Genomic DNA, 21,543 nt, shown 5'->3' with positions numbered 1-21,543 from the left:
CTGTAATAAACAAGAGCTGGACAAATGAAGCACCCGCACACTGATCACAATCTACTTGGATGTCTATGGGTAGCCGGCCGCGGTGGTCTCGCGGTTCTAGGCGCTCAGTCCGGAGCCGCGCGACTGCTACGGTCGCAGGTTCGAATCCTGCCTCGGGCATGGATGTGTGTCATGTCCTTAGGTTAGATAGGTTTAAGTAGTCCTAAGTTCTAGGGGACTGATGACCATAGATGTTAAGTCCCATAATGCTCAGAGCCATTTGGTCTATGGGTATTCGATAACGCAAAAACACAGAATCAAAGTTTGTAAAATCACTGAAGTTACCCATATTACAGACATAAACCTTCGTGTAATCACTTCCGTCGTAATTTCCCATAGCATAGGCCACTTAAAGACATTGCAAACAGAAAAAGTGCGTTTTCCAAGAATACGGTTTCACAAAACAGCACCTGGACTCCGCATTTACTACAAGCTACAAGTCTAAAAACCAGCAGTTTCTCACCTCTAAATGTTCTCTGAAGATAAATGTAATTGAATGATGTGCTAGAGCAAGCGGTCGAATTTTCGCAGTGGCTGTTCGGGGGGAGAAAAAATCGTACTACATATCCCATATTTTGTAGTAGGAATTTCATGATAACATTTTATCTTTATCAGAGTTTTCTGTAACCTAGCAGGCTCCACAACCCCAGCTGTCCAGTTCACCTTCAAACCAAAAAGCGTAGAGGCAGTTTAAAGCCCATTTATCTTTAGCAAACTACATGTCAGACAAAACGGTATACCACTCTACAGACTGAGACAAATTACAATGGTTCACGCAACAAGCTGCAGTGAAACATTACTCTTACCCTGTCGCCAAAGTTGTCGTAAAGAACTTTTGCGTAGTCAACAAAATTGTCTGCGATAAAGGGATTCGTCCAACCGCCCAGTTCTTGGAGTTTCTGCGGAAGGTCGAAGTGGTACATTGTCACCTGTGGAGAAAAAAATAGTTACATGTTCATTTCTTTTAAATTTGTCAGCGTATCAAATATATTATGTATTTAAGAGCATAAGTAAAATTCTGCAGAAATACAATTTTACATTTTTGCTTTTGCTTTTAGTACATTGTCTCGTTTCAACCAGTAGTAGGATATTTGACCCTTAATTTGGAACACTATTTTTCCGGCAGTGTGGGACTAAAAAATACGAAGATGTACCAAGAGATCCATAGTTAAAAAAGACAAATGGCAAGTCCACTCGTATTGCAGGACACTTTGAAATCGTTCAGCTTCACAATTTGTCTGTAAATTATTATTCTAACTTCATACATCAAATTGCAAACTACCTTAGGTCGAAGTTGTCACAGAGCTTCTCAGTGCTGATGAGTATTCCATCATATAGTGGGTGAAATAGCAGTAAACCCTTAAGGAAGTCATGTCAAAGGAAAAGCGCGTACACCGGAATTAATTAAATAACGAACAGAGAGGAATAAGCAACCCAAGCCCATTAGCTAGTCAGCTGTAAGAGCGGGTTACGTAAGGAAACTTACTCATTTAATAAATTCTAACTGCTAGCTCTTACGCTTAAATATCTGGTAAAACACCCTCGTTATGGTTCTTAAAAGTTCTATGATTGCGATTTTATTGTAAACTTCTAAGAAATCTATGGAAAATAGCTACCAGGAGATGAAACAGCTAAGGAATGCGTGTGCCACAGCCCACAGGCGGAAGAAGAGAGAAAAGTTTTGTGTTCTTACGTCCCGTCGACGACAAGGACATTTACAGACAAATCCCAAGCTCGGTTTGCCGAAGGATCGTGAAGGAAACCGTAAGTGTCCTTTTCAACGGATTTACATTAAACGACTTTGGCAGAAAAACGGAAACCAAAATCTGAATGTTAGTATGAGAATCTGAATCGCTGTCCCCTGAAATTAAATAGCAGTATCATAATCACACGCAGCCCGATCGTTATATGCGGTAGAACTTAGGGGCGACGACAAAAATTGCAGGAGCCAAAAAAACTTGGAACGTGCAGAGCAGCTTAACAAGAAAATAGCGAATAGTTAGTGTGTAGCCATTAACGTTGGCGTAATATATAGAGAGATAGACAACAACTCTAAATTAGTAGAATACTTACAACGTTCCACAGAAATATTTCCTGTAGGTTTACTCAACAACTAAGGCAATAAGCTCAACGAAAATAAGAGAAGCTCAAAAGCTTCTTAAAAAATTAGACAATGTGAAAGTTATAATTTTATGTTAACGTATAACTAGCTCGCTCCTTGGTAAATTATTCCATATTTAAGGATGAAAAAAAATTGCGATTAGCTCCACTAATAGTCGTTTTTTAGTAGCCGGTTATCTGCTTATTGGGCAATCGTCAATTAAGAACTGACTAGCGTTAACAAGGCTCGGTTTCTTGTACACCATTGTTCTTTCCGGAATCTAATCAGCTGTCACTTGGTAATGGCCTAAGGGACAGTAATAGAAAGGTATTAGTGGAACTCTTCGCAGTTTAGCTGCGTTTCACTCTTTAAAATGTTATACGCTAAATTCGTAAATGAACTGGGCCAAAATGTATTAAAATCTCCGCTCAGGGACCGAAGTGTCTGTCTCATGTTCATTTTGTCGACACTGCGCTCACGCATTGACGTTTCTTACCAGTGGAGTGATGCCCTTCTCCAGCAAGGCATCGATGAGTTGGCTGTAGTGATTTATTCCCGCTTGGTTAATGGAGCTCAAGTCACCGGCAGGTAAAATCCTCGCCCACGATATGGAAAAGCGGTACACGTTACCCTGTTCAACAAATAAAGTATGTCCTGTTAACGAACACAGTATAAAGGTGCTCACATTCGGTAAGTCTAGTTAGGCAGTTCTGTCTGTAGAATGAAATCTCCCTCACAGATCTGCCCTCATTAAATTACCACAAAGATGGACAACTTGGTTTCAGTTTAATGATTCTAGTTCAGTTGTTCGCTCCTCTTCTTTTCATGTCACATACATCATAGTCTCAATAATCTAAACAGTAAACAACAGCATAATAACAAAACAGTAACACACAGCAAGATTGAAGAATGTCAATGTATTTATTCATCTAATAGGACTGGTAAGTTGCTATGCAGTAGCGATAGTTTTTTGTTAGCAGAATTTTAGCATAAGCAAAACAAGGGTAGTGGACTGTAATCGAATTAAATCAGGCAAAGCTCAGGAGAAATGATACACTAAAAGTAATGGATAAATTTTGGTATTTGGGCAACAAAATACTGATGACAGCCGAAGTAGGGAGGATATAAAATACAGACCTGGCTATAGCAAGAGAAGTATTTCTGAGGAAGAGAAAATTGTTAAGATCAAATACAAATTTAAGTGTCAGGAAGTCTTTCTGTAGGTTTCTGTCTGGAGTGTAGCCTTATATGGAAGCGGGACGTGGAAGATGGTGTCCAGAAAGGAAAGAAAAGAATCCTTTGAGGCTTGGTGCTACAGAAGGCTGTTGACGATTAGTTGGGCAGATCGCGTAACTAATGCCGAGGTAAGGAAAGTAATTGGAGAGAAAGGAAATTTATGGCATAGCTTGACTGAAAGAAGGAATCGGTTGGAAAGACACATTCTGACACATCAAGGAATTGTCAGTTTGTTATAGGAGGGAAGTGAAGGGAGTAAAATTGCAGCGGGATACCAATAGACGAGTGCAGTGGGCATGTTGAAACGGATGTGGGTTGCAGCAAATCGCTGGAGATGACGGGCCTTGTAGAGGATAGAGTAATGTGGACAGCTGCGGCAAACCAGTCTTTGGACTGAAAATCGCATCAACAACGATCTTGAGAATTTCAAAGAATATATTCCAGTCAGCTTTGTCAAAAGCTTTCTCTAAATCTGTAAATACTATACGTAGACGTAGATTTTCGTTTCTTTAACTTGTCTTCTAAGATAAATCGTAGGCTCAGAATTGCCAATTAAAAGATATACCGTTCGAAAATTGTATGGTTCTTTTGAAAATAAAAACGTTGCAGGCCTGTGCGTAAATTAAAATTCGTCAGCAGTTCCTATCTTCATTCACGTTGAAAATTTATTCTGCGGAACTCGGATGAATCTTTTTCAAACCTTTTACGTTACCAACATTCGGTATATTTATTTTACTAAATTACTATACATAAATCTCATTCTAAGCGTGCGTCTGACAATGTTACCAGTAAAAAATATTTTTTTTTAATCCAGCACCTTTAAATATTAAATCAGGAACACGTGCGTCCCGCAAAATACTCTCGCTTTCACAATGAAGACTGCGGGTAGTAAAGAGAATTCCTGTTCTACAGGAATTACGCTGGTCAGTCGTAAATTTAGCTAGTAAGTGGCTCTGGAGTGCCCGAGGGGAAATTTTATGACTGTTGCCTCGATTACGTACAGCGGGAGAAGTTCCAAGAAGATTGAAACTTCCTGACAGATTAAAACTGTGTTCCCGACCGAGACTCGAACTCGGGACCTTTGCCTTTCGCGGGAAAGTGCTCTACCACCTGAGCTACCAAAGCACGACTCACTCCCGGTACTCACAGCTTTACTTCTGCCAGTATTTCGTCTCCTACCTTCCAAACTTTACAGAAGCTCTTCTGCGAACCTTGCAGAACTAGCACTCCTGAAAGATATAGTGGAGACATGGCTTAGCCACAGCCTGGGGGATGTTTCCAGAATGAGATTTTCACTCTGCAGCGGAGTGTGCGCTGATATGAAAGATACTGGCAGAAGTAAAGCTGTGAGTAGCGGGCGTGAGTCGTGCTTCAGTAGCTCAGGTGGTAGAGCACTTGCCCGCGAAAGGCAAAGGTCTCGAGTTCGAGTCTCGGTCGGGCACACAGTTTTAATCTGCCAGGAAGTTTCATATCAGCGCACACTCCGCTTCAGAGTGAAAATCTCATTCTGGAAACATCCAAGAAGATTAATGAAAAGTCGATCACAGGTAACTACTTCCAGAAAAGTTCTTTGTAATAGGAAGTGTAACGGAACTCAGTTGCAGTAAGCCCAATAAACAGCAATAGGGGACAGAATTTCATCTAAAACTTTCCACAGTCGTCTTCATCAAAATTGCTTCGTGATTCCATGGTGAGACCCCCATTAACAACACGACAACATATCGTCCCACGACAAAGAAAGGAAGAACATTGCAGATGTGGGGACTACGGATGTAGCTTTGTTTTGTTCTCTGACAAGTTACGATTCAGTTCTGAGCCTGCCAAATGTCGTATTGATGTCTAGAGAGAGCACAAAACTCAAAAACATTCGTTCTTATGTGATCAGCAATGCTAATATCTTTATAGTGATCTTGTGCATAGAAATCAGAACCACTGCAAGTTCGTTTTCGATAGCTAGTAGACATTACAGAAAAATAGGAAGGTAGTCGCCTATTTACGAGAACTTCGAAAACAATAGTCATCTGTGATACTGTGACCATTACGTAATTATATGCCCTATGGAACCCACGGCTGATTCGAGAACTCTTTTCCACACAAGTGTCGCCCCAACCCGTCCTCCCCCCCCCCCCCTTTCCTTTTCCCTCACCTGTCAGTTTTCGCTAATAATACTGTGGTATGCACCGTTTACATATCTTACACTTTGGCGCCACTTACGCCCCTCTCAGCTTGGCGTCATAAGCGGCGGGTTGTGTCGCTTGCGCCTTAATCCGGCTCTGTTTGGAACAGCTGAAAGTTCAGCTTTCCAATTTCTAAATCAGAAATAACAGAAAAAAACTTAGATGCAAAATGTTCTGATGTAATTGGTCTTCCCATGCGAAGTAACATCAGACCGTTTACCAACTCATGTTCTTTATTTATCTGCGGTATCAATTCATATAAAACGTATGCCATATATCTCGACTTTCGAAAGGCGTTCGACTCAGTTCTGCACTGTCGCTTGCTACAAAAAGTGCGCGCTTACGATCTATCCAATGACATATGTTGTTGGAAAGAAAGTTTTCTAACAGACAGGGAGCAGTATGTCGTCCTGAACGGGATAACTTCAACAGAAACAAGAGTAACATCAGCTGTGCTCCAGCGAAGCATAATAGGCTTCGGCTTTTTAAGATTTACATAAACGATCTGGTTGATGGTATTGACAGCGGCCTTAGACCGTTTGCCGATGATGCTGTAGTCTACAGGAAAGTAGTATCACACGAAAGTTGTGAACAAATCAATGAGAATTTGCAGAACATAAATGCGTGGTGTAATGACTGGCAGTTACCTCTCAAGATTAGTGTTATCTACTGCGTATAACAAGGCGAAAATCTCCATTAATGTATCAGTACGAAGTAAATGATCAGTCTTTGGAAGCGGTAACATCAGTCAAGTATCTGGGTGTGACGATTCGAAATGATCTCAAATGGAATGATCAGATTACACAACTAACGGGTAAGCCGAACTCTAGATTGCGGTTTATTGGTAGAATCCTCAAGCGATGCAGTCCTTCAACAAAGGAAATAGCTTACAATACGTTAGTTCGTCCAGTCTTATTGTTCGTCTGTAAGGGACCCTTATCGGTTGGGTCTGATTCAAGAGATTGAGAACGTCCAAAGAAGAGCGCCAAGATTCGTGACTGGTACATTTAGACATCGCGAGAGCGTTACAAATCTCATAGAAAGTTTGAAGTGGGACACACTTGCAGATAGACGACGCGCTAAGCAGAAGGGGCTGCTCTCTAAATTCCGAAACCCAATCTTCACCGAGGATGTAGAGCATATATTAATACCACCAACTTTCAAATCGCGTAATGATCATCATTCAAAGAGAAGGGAAATAAGAGTTCGTACTGAGGCGTTCAGACAGTCGTTTTTCCCTCGCGCGATCCGCGAGTGGAACAGAGGGGGGGGGGGGGGGGGGGAATATGACTTTAGCGCGAATTGTGCCCTCCGCCATACACCGCTTGGTGGCTAGCGGAGTATATACGTAGATGTAGATGTAATTAACGTCAGGACTGCAAATTACAGTAAATATTTAGAATGCAAATCAAGCGATAAAGAGAAGCTAAAATTTATACGACTCTAGTGATGACTATTGACAGCAGTCATACAGCTTCTCTGATAGTCTTGACTTCTTATAAACCGCATATTCGTTGCGTTTCATATCTGCAAGTTTCATGTGCAAGGAGCAGTTTTCTAACAACCACAAAGCAAAAAGCCTTTTATTGATCAACTTGGCAGCAGTGCACATTTTAAATAGAGTGAAATAGCCAACGGTATTGAAAGATGGACACCTACACAAGGTACTTTGTGTACGATTCTTCCTCGCCCAGCCTCCCCCCCCCCCCTCCCCTCCCGTTTCCCTCAACCCTCCACCCCCATTTCTGTTCAGTCGCTAATGGTTGACGTGAAGAGCGACTGTTAGACCACGGCGTGATGCAGAACGCCTCTCTCTGCAGCGTCTGCCACTGCAGTCGGCTGAACACATGTGTGACGCTTTCGCGCTCACTAAATGAAACTGTAACGAAACGCGCTATTTTTCTTTGGATCGTCTCTATTTTCTCTATCAGTCCTATTTGGCATGGATCCCAGACTAACAGGTAATATTCAAGTATTGGGGGAAAAGGCTTTTGTAAGTTACCTCGTAGGTCTCCAGGTTTGTGAGTGTGTTTGACGAACCTTCTTGTAAACGCGGATGACCTGATCTTATCTCTAATCACCAGGAACCTTCGTTCCTGCAGCGACCCGGATTACGCTCCTGCCTGAAGAGGGGCTAGTTCTTTCACATATTCTATGCAGAATCAGAGGGGCATGCCCTCACGTCTAGTGGCCTTTCCTCGGCTGAGTGGTTTCGTATGCTTTTCTGTCCCGTGATCGCTTACTGGGATATCTCCCGTTTCAAGGAGGAACCACAGCACGATCTTCCTAGGTGAAAAAGGTTTGGAAAAAGGAGTTCAGTATTTCATTCTTCTCTCTATCATCCTCCAGTTCGTTATCGTCTCAGAGTGTCTGGGCAAATACCTTGGATATGTTTCCTCATTTAACTAAAACGTCTTAGGATTATCTGTCATGTTGGTAGAAAGAATTTTACTTTCTAATTTGTTCTCTGCTTCACGCATGGCTCTCCTTAAGCTAATTTTGGCTTCGTTTAGTATTTGTTTGTCTGTGAAGCTTTCGCTACGTTTAAATTTGCAGTGAAACAGTCTCTGCTTGCGGAGTAGTTTTCTAACAGGGCTTTCTGCCCACGGCTGTTCTTTCTCATCCTTCACAATTTCCATCGGTATGTAACTGTCTAAGGCGTGTTGTATAAGGGGCGCTTAGAAAGTTTCCGTTGCAAGGCATTGCTTGCAACGTAGCGCGACTCCGATCCGATGTGCGTGCGATAAAGGGGAAACGTGAACTATGGTGACGTTATTACCAAATGCGTCCAAACAGGACCAGCGTACTGTTATTCTTTTCTCAGCTGCTGAGGGACAAACACCGGTAGACATCCATTGGACAATGAAGAGTGTGTGTGGGTCATCCTGTCTGTCGAAAACTTGCTGCTGCCGCTGCCTCGTGATACCGCACGTCCCCATATCGCAGATGTAACGCCGAAGTTACGCCATATCAAGTGCCCTGTCCTGATCTCTCCCCCTGATATTGTCACGCCTTCGGTCCCTTACAAAAAGCCTTGAAGGGTCGACGATTCCAGTCAGTCAAGGATGTGCACCAGACATTTACGGACTTCTCCAGGTAGCAGGATACAGTGTTTTACCAAAGGGGTATCTTCAGCCTGGAGCGTCGGCCATACGATTACTACAGTGCTCACGGCGAGTTTACCTGACTGGCATACCAATTCTGGACTGTACACCCTTATAAATGACAATATTTTGATCGCCCTATACGGAGTATTCGTGAACTTTGTCTATTGATGTTCCATATTTTGGGTCCTCGAGATGAATTTTTCACTTTACTCTTGCCAACCAGAATTATCTTCCTGCCTTTCCTTACATTCCAATTTAAAGCCGTATTCAGTATGCTGTAAACAGGGAGCATGGCCAGGAGATCTAATATATTATTGTCACGAGTTGGTTCTCTGACTAGACGCTCACGCGATTCCCTGTGCCTACTAACCGCCTTAATAACTTGAGTCTCCCAGTCTATTGCTGGTAAATTGATATCTCCACCTATTGCTATAACATGAGCAGGAAACACTTATCCTCACCGAAATTATTTCGCATTCGGAATCACTAGATATTATCGTATTTTTATATATATCAGCACGCCTCCACCGCCGGCATTCAACATATATTTGTGATATATATTCCAATAAAAATTTAGAATTTCACTGCAAGTAACATCTGGCTTCAGATAAGTTTCTCTCCCAGGCATTCCCGACCTTGATTATCCGGCATTGTCGGGAATCTGTCAATGTCAGATTATCAAATATGCTGCTTTATCAGGGGCACTTTTTAAAAGTTGGCTTAAAGACAGGGATACAGGCACGACCTATAGTTTTAATTTACAAAAACAAATAATTATTATTTATTAAACACAACATGAGAGATTAAAGCATAAACTTGTATTACGTTTCTGTAAAAACAATATTGAATTATGATTACCTGATATTGTCAGCAGGAAATCGATCTGTAAATTCTAAAAATGTAATCTTCTTACTAGAGAAATCTGTATATGTATTTATTGCGATACTCGCAAATAAAAGTTCTCTAGTAGGAAGATTACATTCTTCAAAATTTAATTAAAAGTCGATTACTGTACTGTTCCATTAAATCAAGTTAATGCTCAATATTATTTGACATTATCAAACCAAGAGACAGGCAAAGTTTTATATATATATATATATATATATATATATATATATATATATATATATATAATTTTTGATGACAGTTACAAAATAAAATTAAGTCCATTGCTTTTAAAAAATCAGGAACAACCTAATTAAAAAATGTTATCAAGAATTTGGTACAATTTAATTGGAACCACTCTCTTTAGGGATAGCAGGGATATATGACGTTGTCGAGAGCGTCGAATATGGCGGACTGGTATTTACCACTGATCGTTTAGCTGAAATTGTCTGCTGACGGCTTTGTAACATTACAAAAATGCTAACTTGTTTCTTGGTTTCAAATCTCTTTTGGCAAGAAGTGTTATATGTGATATGAACATTCATGACTTCAGAAACGTTGTAATGTTGGCTACCCTTAGCGAATTTCACAAAAGTGTTTAAGACTCCTGAAGCCTCAGCCCAAGGCATTTCTCCTTCGTCGCTCTCAGTTCCTGGGGCCTCCCGCTGTTTTAAAACTCTTTGTAATAACACACCGTGAGTCAACTCTTCTTTGATAGCTAAATTTCTGTCAATTCCCATCCCTGCACCAACTTCTTCTGCTGAAAACGCACATAGTTCAGTACTTGAACGACTGAAACTGAAGCATGCGGATCCCAGTCGTGGCGTGGTTCACTTACTGACTAGCCACGGCCTATGGGTCTCAGCCAGAGCGCTACATGAGGACATACGAGTCTCCTGAATACGTGACATTACACTGCAGCACCGTCACACACATAACACCTATAGACGATGACATGAAAGAAATGGCGTGCTTTAGACAACAGTGGTGAAATGTTTCAAAAACACTACGTGACGTCTATAGACAACAAAATACGTAGGAATATCTCGAACAGACGTGCAACAAATAGACAACACGATCCTTGGGATACAAACTCAGACATAGACACAGATATTGATGTAGAAAAAGACACAGAGGAAGAAACAAATACAACAACAATATGAGACAAAGGTAAACTCGTGACGTAAGGAGCATAACACCTAAAATAGATAAGAAGACATAGCACGGGACTGGTCCATGTATCTAAACTACGTTTTAAATATGATAACTAAACAATGAAAAGGAAAATGACTAATGAAAACAATTGAACAATCAATACATGTAATCAATACGCGACACGGGGAGACGAGGCTCGAAGCATAAGTTCTGATGCTGCCCTCTCACCCATTACATTGACTAAGGCAAACAGCATCATGCAAACAAACATAACAGCACATTTACAACACGTACAACTAAGTCTACGTATATAAGGGGCAGTCAAATGAAAACCACACACCTGCCACAATGGGACTATGGAAGGATTACATTAAAAAATAATCAACACACGCGTTAAAACATTTATGTCAGTAGAAGACGAGATGATCAATTCAGGTACACTGTCAATCGGATGAAGGCTACACGTCAGCGATGTGGTTGAGAAACACTGCCACGTCCTCCGTACAACACGGATCTTTCATGGCGTGATTTTCACATCTTTGGCGACCTGAAGAAAGACATACATGGACGTCGGTTTCAGTCGGATGAAGAAGTGCAACAGTGGGTACGGCTGTGGATCCGTCCGACCGCTCTCTAGGATACGGGAATTGATTGTCGCGCCTCCCACTGTGATGAATATCTTAACGCGTGTGTTGATTACTTTTGAATGGAACCAATCCATGTCGGGTGGCCGGTTTTCATTTGACTGCTCCTTATAGCAACACAAATATGAACTACATAAGAACTTAAATTAAGTATTAAGTAGTACTAGTTGTTAGCCTGTAGAAACAAGAACACACAGAATCACTCTTGCTGTATTTCACTTAGTAAGATAAGAAAACATAATTTTGTATGCCACTTCCTGTGAGACAGGTTCGATGTTTCTGCCGAGGCCCTTCGACTTGGAACAGCAACAAGGCGAATCGTAGTTAATATGTAATATTTCGTTTTAACAGGAAAAGAAGATCTGCAGATCGTATCTTTCTATCATTTTGCCCTAAATTACTAACACCTATTATTTTAATTTGATCCATTATAAATGGTTCTAAAAGCCTGCGACTGTGAAAGCAATAGGTTTGTTTGTAAATAACTAATCTGCCACCAGTCACGAAGTTCTTTATTTTATTTTTCGCACGACGCGGTTTCGGGAAATGATTCCCATTTTCAAGTGCGTTTGTTGTGTTTGTTATGTAATTCCTACGTGATGTTGTCGATGTGTAAGATTCTGCTTCATTTCGTTGACTTTACTGCAATATATAAGAAAACTCGCGAATTTTTAGTTGGTTGTCGATCTTTTTGTGAAGTTAGTGGCGAAATTTATAAGAATTTGTAGTTACAGTTTAGTCTGTGTAAGACTCCGCACAAATGGACCATAAAGAAACTGTAAGTACAAATTCTTCTAAATTTCGCCACTAACTTCACAAAAAGATCGGTAACGAACTAAAAAATCTCGTGTTTCCTTATATATTGCAGTAAAGTCAACGAAATGAAGCAGAATCTCACACATCGACAACATCACATAGGGATGACATAACAAACACAAAACACGCACTTGAAAATGGGAATCATTTCCCGAAACGCGTCGTGCGAAAAATGGTTCAAATGGCTCTGAGCACTATGGGACTCAACATCTTAGGTCATAAGTCCCCTAGAACTTAGAACTACTTAAACCTAACTAACCTAAGGACATCACACACACCCATGCCCGAGGCAGGATTCGAACCTGCGACCGTAGCAGTCCCGCGGTTCCGGACTGCAGCGCCAGAACCGCTAGACCACCGCGGCCGGCTGCGAAAAATAAAATAAGAAAATCGTGACTGGTAGCAGATGAGTTATTGACAAACAAACCTATCTATTATTTTACATCCTCCATTTCCTTCAACTAATTTGATTTTCCTTGTTACCCACTGTTACTACCCTCTTATTTAATGATCAAAACAATTTTTACTAGTGACGGGGAACAATGTTTCATTATACAAAAAAGTGTAATTGGTGCGACCTGCTTTTACAATATTACGCAGCATGTGTTTAAATACGCAACGTATGAAATGGAATGAATCTCGGGCATGACCTCGCCAGAAAACGAACAGACTGGGCGTTGGCCTTCCTCCTTGCGGTGCCCGCTTTTTCTGTAAGGGGCTCCATGATCCGTCTAAAGTTGGAGCACACAGTGACAAGGAATTCCACGCTGTGCGCTTGTCGTGCTCTTTCAAGATCAGCCTTTTAAAGCGTCCTGCGCTGGCTTACTTGTACTTTAAGCTGCGAGCAATGCCTCAAACCCACTTTTAAGGTGTAAGGGGACAACCGTGCAGCCAATACGCACTATCGCCTTCCGCCCAGAGTTTCGCGATACCGCAACTGTTGACCATTCACCGTCAGACGGGTGTCGACAGATCAGGACGATGCTGTGAAATCAGGGATCCCGGGCGACACCATCGGCTACCTAGGTGCAAATGCACTCGTCTCAGCCCTGGCAACAGCCTGAGGCCTGTTGACCCTGGCAGACAAAGCTTCCAACTGTTTGCAGACATTGGCCAATACCCCACGATCCGTACACAATGGGTGCACTCGTTATTCGTCTTTAATGAATGTTTGTCTAGAGCACAAGGAATATAACACTAACCGAAGAAGTAGCTAGATCAAAAGATACATAAAAACTTAGAATAAGTTAGTATACACTAGTCAACATAGTGAAATACACAGGTGCAATTCAGTTCGTCGCAGATACAAGTGAGAACAGACACTAAACTAAATCCAGAGTATAAACAGAAACTGTAGCCACTTTTCGCGTATTCTCGCCTCCTCACAAGTGGCTACAAATCAATTTTTTGCAATTGTTAGTTTTCCCATAACAATATTCTGTAGTTATTTCGTAGACAGATAATAGTCTATACAAGCGAGGGACATATTGCACAAAATAACACAATGAATAACTAGATTTATAGTAACTTTACGGCTTGATGAATTTCGTGGGTTAATCAGTCCAGTGATAGTTACGGAACGATTACGATAGCCAGTTGCAGTTGGTTGGTGATAACGTAAGAAGTCCCAATGAGATTATTTGTGCTGCATTCCACTGATCAGGCCAGTCAGGTTAGCAGGAGTAAGTTACATGTGACTCTTTACCGTACAGGCCTCTGACAGAGATCTGAAGATGGTCTATAGAAGTCGAAACCAATAATGTTCATCAGATTTACATTATAACTCTGACGGAGATAAATAACCAGTTTAACCTGTTAGCAGTTCCTGCGTGAATTGCTGTAAAAGAATATGACTGCATTTATCAACAAATCCCATATATGTGTGCTCACTTTTTCAAAAATGGGACATTGAATTGTGTGATATTAATGCAATAGAAACTGTACTGTTTTAGTTAATCAAGGTATTCTGAGTTTAGCTGTAAATAGCATGTCTCTTCTTCAAGAGACAAAAATAAATAAGACAATAAAAGAAAGTTTGCTGAATACTTCCTTTGTCAGTTAAGGTTCCGGGACAGGTGTTTTTGAAAACAGAAAATTCCACTTACCAAATAATGACACTAGCTCCCATCGAAGTAATCGACTTGACTATCTATACACAGTTGCCAACGCTTCTGGAGATCTGGGAAATTTTCAACTATGATGCTTATAAGTTCATTTGTCACAGCCCGCTGGATGTCTGATATATCTTGATGAAGCTTTCCTTTCAGTTGCTTTTCCAGTCGCGGTAACAAAAAGCAAAATAATAACAAGGTGAGAGGTCGCATGAATGTGGCGGATGTGGGATGACAAAAACGGAATGTCTGGCCAGATACCTCGTAATAGATAAAGCAATATGGGATCTTGCACTGCCACGGACTAAGAACCAGTCTTGAGAATGCCGCAAATCAGGGCAGCGACGTCGAATTGTTTGCCACAGACGTTTTAATACTTCGATGTAGATGTTTTCGTCTGACTTTTTCTGAGGCTGGTGATCCAGGACTCCGCCATTCAGCACTTTGACGCTTCTTGTGAGGGTGATATAGGTAGCACCTTCTTGCATCCCCAGCAATAATCTTTGACAGAAATGGAGGTCACATCTGGCTCTAATCAGTAGTTCAGCAGAAGTTCTTCGTCTTTCCTCTTTCAGTTCGTCTGTTAGTACGTAGGGGACGAGTCTTGCACTATTTTCCGTTTCCCTAAATCTTCGCGAAAAAGCTTATGACATACACCACGATTCAAATTAAGTTAATCTAACATTTCACGCACAGTTAGATGACGGTGTTATTGCAACAACTGCCTTACACGCTCCTCGTTTGCATCGGCATGTGGTGTAGGCGGGCGACCAGCTCTGGCATTGTCTTGTACTGAATCTCTGACCTCATGAAATATTTGTGCCACTCGAAAACACGATTTCTTGAAAGTGCCTCCCTGCATATGCCCGCTTTTATCACTGTCAACGTTTCACTAGGGGTTTTCCCGAGCTTAACGCAGAACTTAATGTTCCTTCTTTGCTCATAACAACATCCATTGCGTCAGCGTGGCTAATGTACCAACAACCCGAATAGTGCGGTGGTTAAGCACAATCCTGTCACCTAGTGAGTTTGAGCGGAAACATGACCAAGGTCATTTCAAGGACGCACACAGACCAGGTAAAATGAAAACAACATTTGTTCCTTTTCAGTTTTGCAAACTCAGAAATAAAAGAATCCTGTCCTGGAACTTTTCTGACAAAGGTAGTGTAACATCATGTGAAACAAGTCTGATTTACCATTTACAAGGATTGCCTAGAAATTACTGCGCCGCATTTTTCTTCAACAATTCTTTATTGAACGCAATGAGAATTACAAACACGAAAGAATGGTGTTTTATCTACACACCCTATTTTCCATGTAATCTCCATCCCGTTCTATGGCCTTCCTCCAGCGCGAAACAAGGGCGTGTATTCCCTGTCGGTACCAATCCTTTTCCTGGTGGCGCAGCCAGTGCTTCACTGTGTGAATCACCTCCTCATCGTCCTCAAACTGTCTTCCACGAATTGCATCCTTTAATGGCCCAAACAAGTTCGAGGGGGCTTGGCCATGGCTGTAGGGCGGATGGCGTCACACTGTCCGATCCTGTTTTGCGGTGTGTTCAGGAGGTCTCTGACTTGTGTGGGGCCGAGCGTTATCATGTTGCAGCAAAACATATCCTGGGTTGCTGTGGCGCCAAATTCGCCAGAAGCGCGTCTTCAATTTTGTTAATGTGTTGACATATGTTTCTGAATTAATGGTACCGCCTCTTGGCATCACATCAATTAGAATCACACCTTCACAGTGCCAGAACACGGTGATCATGGACTTACCAGCGGAAGCAGTTGCTTTGACTTACTTCTTCTGTGGGGAGTGGGAATGACGCCAATTCATCAACTGTCGTTTTTTTCGGGCTCAAACTGATGAACCCAGTTATCATCACCTGTCATAATTCGGGACAAGAAGGCCTCCCCTCAGCTTCAAAACGTTGCAACAAATCAATACAAATGTTTTTTGCTGTCCGATTTGTGATCCACCATTAGACACCGCGTTGAGCCATTTTTCACACACTTTTGAATATCCACGAGTGCGGATAATTGCATCCACACTTCTTTGCTGATTGACAATTGCAGCGCCAACTACCGAGTCGTTACGCGTCTGTCCTCGCGAATGACAACATCACCTCGCTGCAACATGTCAGGAGTGACAACTGTTGATGGTCTCACCGACCGCTGCAAATCTTGGAGCTTCACCGAACCGCCTTCGTATGACCTCACCCTCCGTGCCCAGCGACTAACTGTACTTCTTTCGACAGCAGATGCTCCATAGATTTTGCACAAGCTTTTGTGAATATTCCCCACAGTTTCTTTCTCTGCAGTGAGAAATTCAATGACGACACGTTGCTTTTAACGTACTTCACCTGCAGAAACCATTCTGAAACTGTCCTGCAGCTACGCTATCTGTCGGATGTGTCGACAACTTGGCTGGCTCACTCAAGAGACTTCAGATAATACACACGTAACGTTTCGCATTCGTAGCATTGTTTTCGGCTGAAAAAAAAATGCGGTACGTTATTTTCTGGGCAATCCGTCCGCACCTCAGGATTGGCTGAAACCGCGTCGCGTGACATTGGCAGTCATTGTGGGCCCAAGCGTTACGTGTGAAGCATAGGAAGTGTTGTGTATCTTCGAAGTTCTAAGTAGAATAATGCCTCAATGCAATGCTTTAGGCTGTTCGTTTCGAGGCGAAAATGGAGAAAACTGTACAGAATTCCTTCCGAAGGGAGCAATGCAACAAGAAGGAGAATATTGATCGCAATGGGAAAGGTTGCAGGTATTCGACTTAACCGTTCAGTTAATTTTCTTCATTTCTGGCCTTTTGTTTTTGTCTCCTTTTTACGTTTCTGTTACGTAGCTTCCAATCCATTAGAACAGCAAAACAAGGGCATAACAGCTAATAGGATTGTTTAATGGTAATTTAATTACAAAATAGAATAGATTTCCTTTACTTTACGTCTATGGCACAATCTTTTTGTCAATAGATTACCGGGTTCGGTCTATCTGAAGATATTATAGATCGAAACTGATAATCTGATGTCAAAAAATTTGTGACCATAGACGTAAAGTGAAGGAAATTTATTCTATATTTGGGTCACTGCTTTATTCGGACAGTGTCGCAGCTTGTGATACAAAATAGAAATCTTAGAGGTAAAACTGCCACTGTTTGCACATGAAACGAAAAATACTGAGTGGTACCGTACAAAGTTATCATGATGGGTAAAATATTTGACCTGATTGACTGTACAGTATGCTTTAAACTTATATTTACAGTGTTCATAGTAATGAATTGTACTTTGTTCCACACAATGTAATGTACAAAAAGAAAATAATTTATGCACTAGGCAATTACCGAACCTACGACATTTCATTCAATAAACATTAACGTTACCAGGACACTAATATTACAGATGCAACCTGGGGGCTAATATACAGTAAATCAATATAAATTTAGTTGTTACTTTCAGAATGAAATTTTCACTCTGCAGCGGAGTGTGCGCTGATATGAAACTTACTGGCAGATTAAAACTGTGTGCTCGACCGAGACTCGAACTCGGGACCTTTGCCTTTCGCGGGCAAGTGCTCTACCAGCTTTTTTTTTTTTTTTTTTTTTTTAATTGAATAAACGTAGAGTACATATATATATACACACAAAGCAAAGGTTCTTCAAGGTACCAGTGAAACATATACAAATGAGTGTTAGGTAAACAAATTATTGGAATAACAGTAAACACAACAAAATATAACATATCTTGTTTTCCTTTTTTTTTTGTTTTTAAATAATTGTTAGTGAACAAACTAAAAGTACATATATTTTTACTATGCAAGAGTTCTTCAAGGTACCATTGAAACATATACAAATGACTGTTAGTTAAACAAAAAAATATTAAAATGAAAACCATTAAATACAACAAAATATAACATATTCCGTCTTCTTCCATTTTTTTGTAAGTTTGTTTTTGATTTTGGTCGATGCATGAGAACGTGGATAAGGGTGTTGCATCATGTGACAGGTAGGCATGGTACACCCCAACTTTGAGGGGGGTCAAGGAAGACGCTGCGGAGAAAACCGGCAAAAGTTTGTCGGTAAGATGGTTTTCGGGTGAGGGTGCTATGCGCGGTCACAACTTTGTACCAGAAGTCAAGGACTGTATGCGGACCACTCTGAAAGAGGTATTCTAAAGCCTGTCCTCGAAACCAGATTAGGGTATGGTGCTTAGCAAGAGGGTAGTGAAATGTCTGGGGCAACAACAGGAAATCCGGGGTTACCGTCGTTGGCGGGGCACGGAGGTAAAAGCCCACGATTCGTTGGATGAGGAGCCATACGTTTTGTTTCAGGGGGCACGTAAGACGGTGCTCGTCAGTGTCTTCGAGCTGACAGTCAGGGCAGAGTGGGGAGGTGGCCAGTCCTATGCGATAAAGTCGGCTATTAGTCGGGAATTTTCGATAGACTAAAACATACCAGAGTGCAGACACAGACGACGGTAAAAAGGGTGCATGCACACACCCCCAAACCGTGCGCCAGTTAATGTCAGGATGCTGTAGCACCATGGGGTCGCAAGGATTGGACAGCAGAAACAAACGATAATAATCTTTGGTACGGTGAGGACGGGTGACTGGAAGATCGGCCCGAACGTAGCTGAGTTCTATGAAACAATTGGCGACGTGGTACAATAATGGAGAAATAGGTGCCACATTGATCGGTGGATCGAGAGAAGCTGGTCGGAGGATATCTAAGAGACTGCGTGTTAAGGACGGGACCGGCCCCTGCCAGTGCCGCAACAGAGTGTGGACAAAGAGTGCAGAAGATCGTGCCCGCACGTTGACGAGTCCGAGGCCACCTTTTGCAGGAGGCAGTGTTAGAGTGTTGTAGCGGACTTTGAAAAGTGCCCCTGCTGACACGAAATATCCAAAGGCTGATTGGATGCGGCGGCCAAGGAGTAACGGCATTGGGAGGATCTGGGCGACGTGTACCAGTTTAGGGGCGACATACATGTTGACATAGGACACACGTTGGAGTTGGTTTAAGTTACGGTGCACTTGAACGCGGACATGGTGCCGAATCGACTGCAAAAGCCGCCGGTAAGCCAGGGCCACTGTGCGGTGTGTGGAGCTCGTAAATTCGATACCCAAGTAACGAAGGGTGGCACCGACTGGGAGTGGGGTCGGCACCATAGCCGGGAGGCCGCGCCCAATGTGCATCATAGTCGATTTACGGACGTTAAGAATGCTACCAGAAAGACGTCCATACTGGTGGATCCATTGGATGGCGTCATTGAGTTCCGTGGAGGAGCGGGTGAGAAAGAGGAGATCGTCCGCATAAGCCCTACAGCGAAAGGTGTAGTCACGCAAAGTGAGGCCCTGCAGTCTAGAGGTAAGTCCAGTGATGAGGGGCTCAAGTGCAATGGCATATAATAAAGTAGACATAGGGCATCCTTGACGCACAGAGCGGCGTATAGGGATCGGTCCTACAAGCCTCCCATTGACTTGTACCATCGAGACCGCGGGAAGCAGTAACCGGCGAATGGCATCGACAAAAGGCAATGGGAACCCCATACGTGTCGCCACCATGAGGAGGAATGGGTGTCGAACGCGATCAAAGGCACTCGTGAAATCGACGGATACCAGTGCTGCACGAAGGCGACAAACCGACGCCAGTGCAATGAGGTCACGGCATTCTCCTAGGGCTGTTTGTAAGGTGGCCCCACAACCACGTGCAGTCTGCTCAGGTGAAAGGACCGTAGGTAAGACGGTACGTAAGCGCGCTGCTAAGAGCCGTGCATAGATTTTATAGTCTGCATTCAGTAGTGTAAGGGGGCGATATGCAGAGACATGAGACCCTCCCTTCGGTTTAGGCACAGGTAGAAGAATGCCAGTGACGAATTCAGGTGGAATTGGGAAGGACGGAGTAAAGAGTTCCTGAATCATTTCCGTCCAGCGAGGAAGCATTAACGTGGTGAACGCCCGGTAAAACTCCACTGGGAGACCATCGGGTCCGGGTGATTTGTTCTTGGCCCCTTTGTTGATCGCATCTACCACCTCTTCTGCGGTGATTGCAGACATCATGGACGTTGACTCCGCTGCGGTGAGGGTCCGATCAGGGGAAGGACGGAGATCATCAGGAATGGGCGTCGCCATCGGTTCATCATCATAAAATTGGCGATAATGATCAGCAAAGGCAGACACCACTGCCGCCTGTGTTGTGTGGTGAACACCATCGGAGGTCGTGATATTGGGGACAAAAAGTCGACGTCGACGATTATGGTCGGATGCGGCATGGATTGTGGATGGGGTTTCGTCGTGGAGGAGGTCTTGTCGTCGGGAACGCACCACGACACCATGCAGTCGTGCACGTTGAAGAGAGAGGAGACGAGCTTTAGTACGCTGTCGTTCCCTATGGGTGTCTGGTGATGGAGGGAGCGCATCGAGCTCACGGAGGACGGCGTAGTGAAAATTTGTGGTGTCTCGATGCCATGCTGCTGCTTCCTTGCCACATTGTATGAAGGCCTTTCTGATCGCAGGTTTGGCACATTTGAGCCACCAATGGAACGTGGATGTGTACTGCGGAAGGCGTCTTTCGCAAGACGCCCATGTAGTGGCAATACATTGTCGGCAGTGTGGATCATTAAGGAGGGAGGTATTAAGCTTCCAGTAACCTCTGCCGCGCCACACTGACTGAGGTGGCAGAGCCAGGGAGCAAATGACGGCGCAGTGGTCCGAAAATGCAAGGGGCCAACGTTCAGCTTGGGCGACTTCATTGCCAAGGTGGGCAGAGACATAAAACCGGTCCAGTCTGCTCGCAGAATGTGCTGTATAATGCGTAAAACCGGGGGTATTGCCATGAATTTTCTCCCAAACGTCCACTAGATGAAAATCTTCGATTAAGGTGAGCAGCGCCGGGCATGGCGAATAACCAGGCACTTGGTCCTGCGGATGGAGGACACAGTTAAAATCGCCTCCCATGATAAGGCGATCATATCGTCCAGAAAACAGGGGCGCCACGTCATGTCCGAAGAAGGTGGACCGCTGCCGACGGTTCGTGGAGCCAGACGGAGCGTAGATATTGATGACGCGCGTGTCGAAGATGGTAACAGCCATGCCTCTTCCACAGGGAAGGATTGTCGTGTCCTTGAGTGGGATTCCTTCGCGTATGTAGAAAGCCACTCCACGCCCTGATTGATCACATGTGGAAGTGTATGAGTCGTAGCCGTAGACTGGTGGTAGGGTGGCAACGCGTACTTCCTGAAGAAGGGCGACGTCGACGTCAGAGGCCCGAAGC

General features: G+C 43.1%; 1 protein-coding gene across 1 annotated transcript in view; it reads right to left on the bottom strand.

The window, feature by feature from the left end:
- The window catches only part of LOC126198592 (myrosinase 1-like), a 240,906-nt gene that overhangs the window by 163,959 nt on the left and 55,404 nt on the right, over positions 1–21,543 (bottom strand). The window contains exons 4-5 of the mRNA XM_049935041.1: positions 2,637–2,771; positions 846–968 (exon numbers count right to left, since the gene is read on the bottom strand). Coding sequence (XP_049790998.1) covers positions 846–968; positions 2,637–2,771 — 258 coding nt within the window. The remainder of the gene's footprint in view (positions 1–845; positions 969–2,636; positions 2,772–21,543) is intronic.

Source organism: Schistocerca nitens, chromosome 8 (genome assembly GCF_023898315.1).
Source record: "Schistocerca nitens isolate TAMUIC-IGC-003100 chromosome 8, iqSchNite1.1, whole genome shotgun sequence".
In the NCBI taxonomy this organism is placed as follows: domain Eukaryota; kingdom Metazoa; phylum Arthropoda; class Insecta; order Orthoptera; family Acrididae; genus Schistocerca; species Schistocerca nitens.
This window is presented reverse-complemented; position numbering and strand designations above follow the sequence as displayed.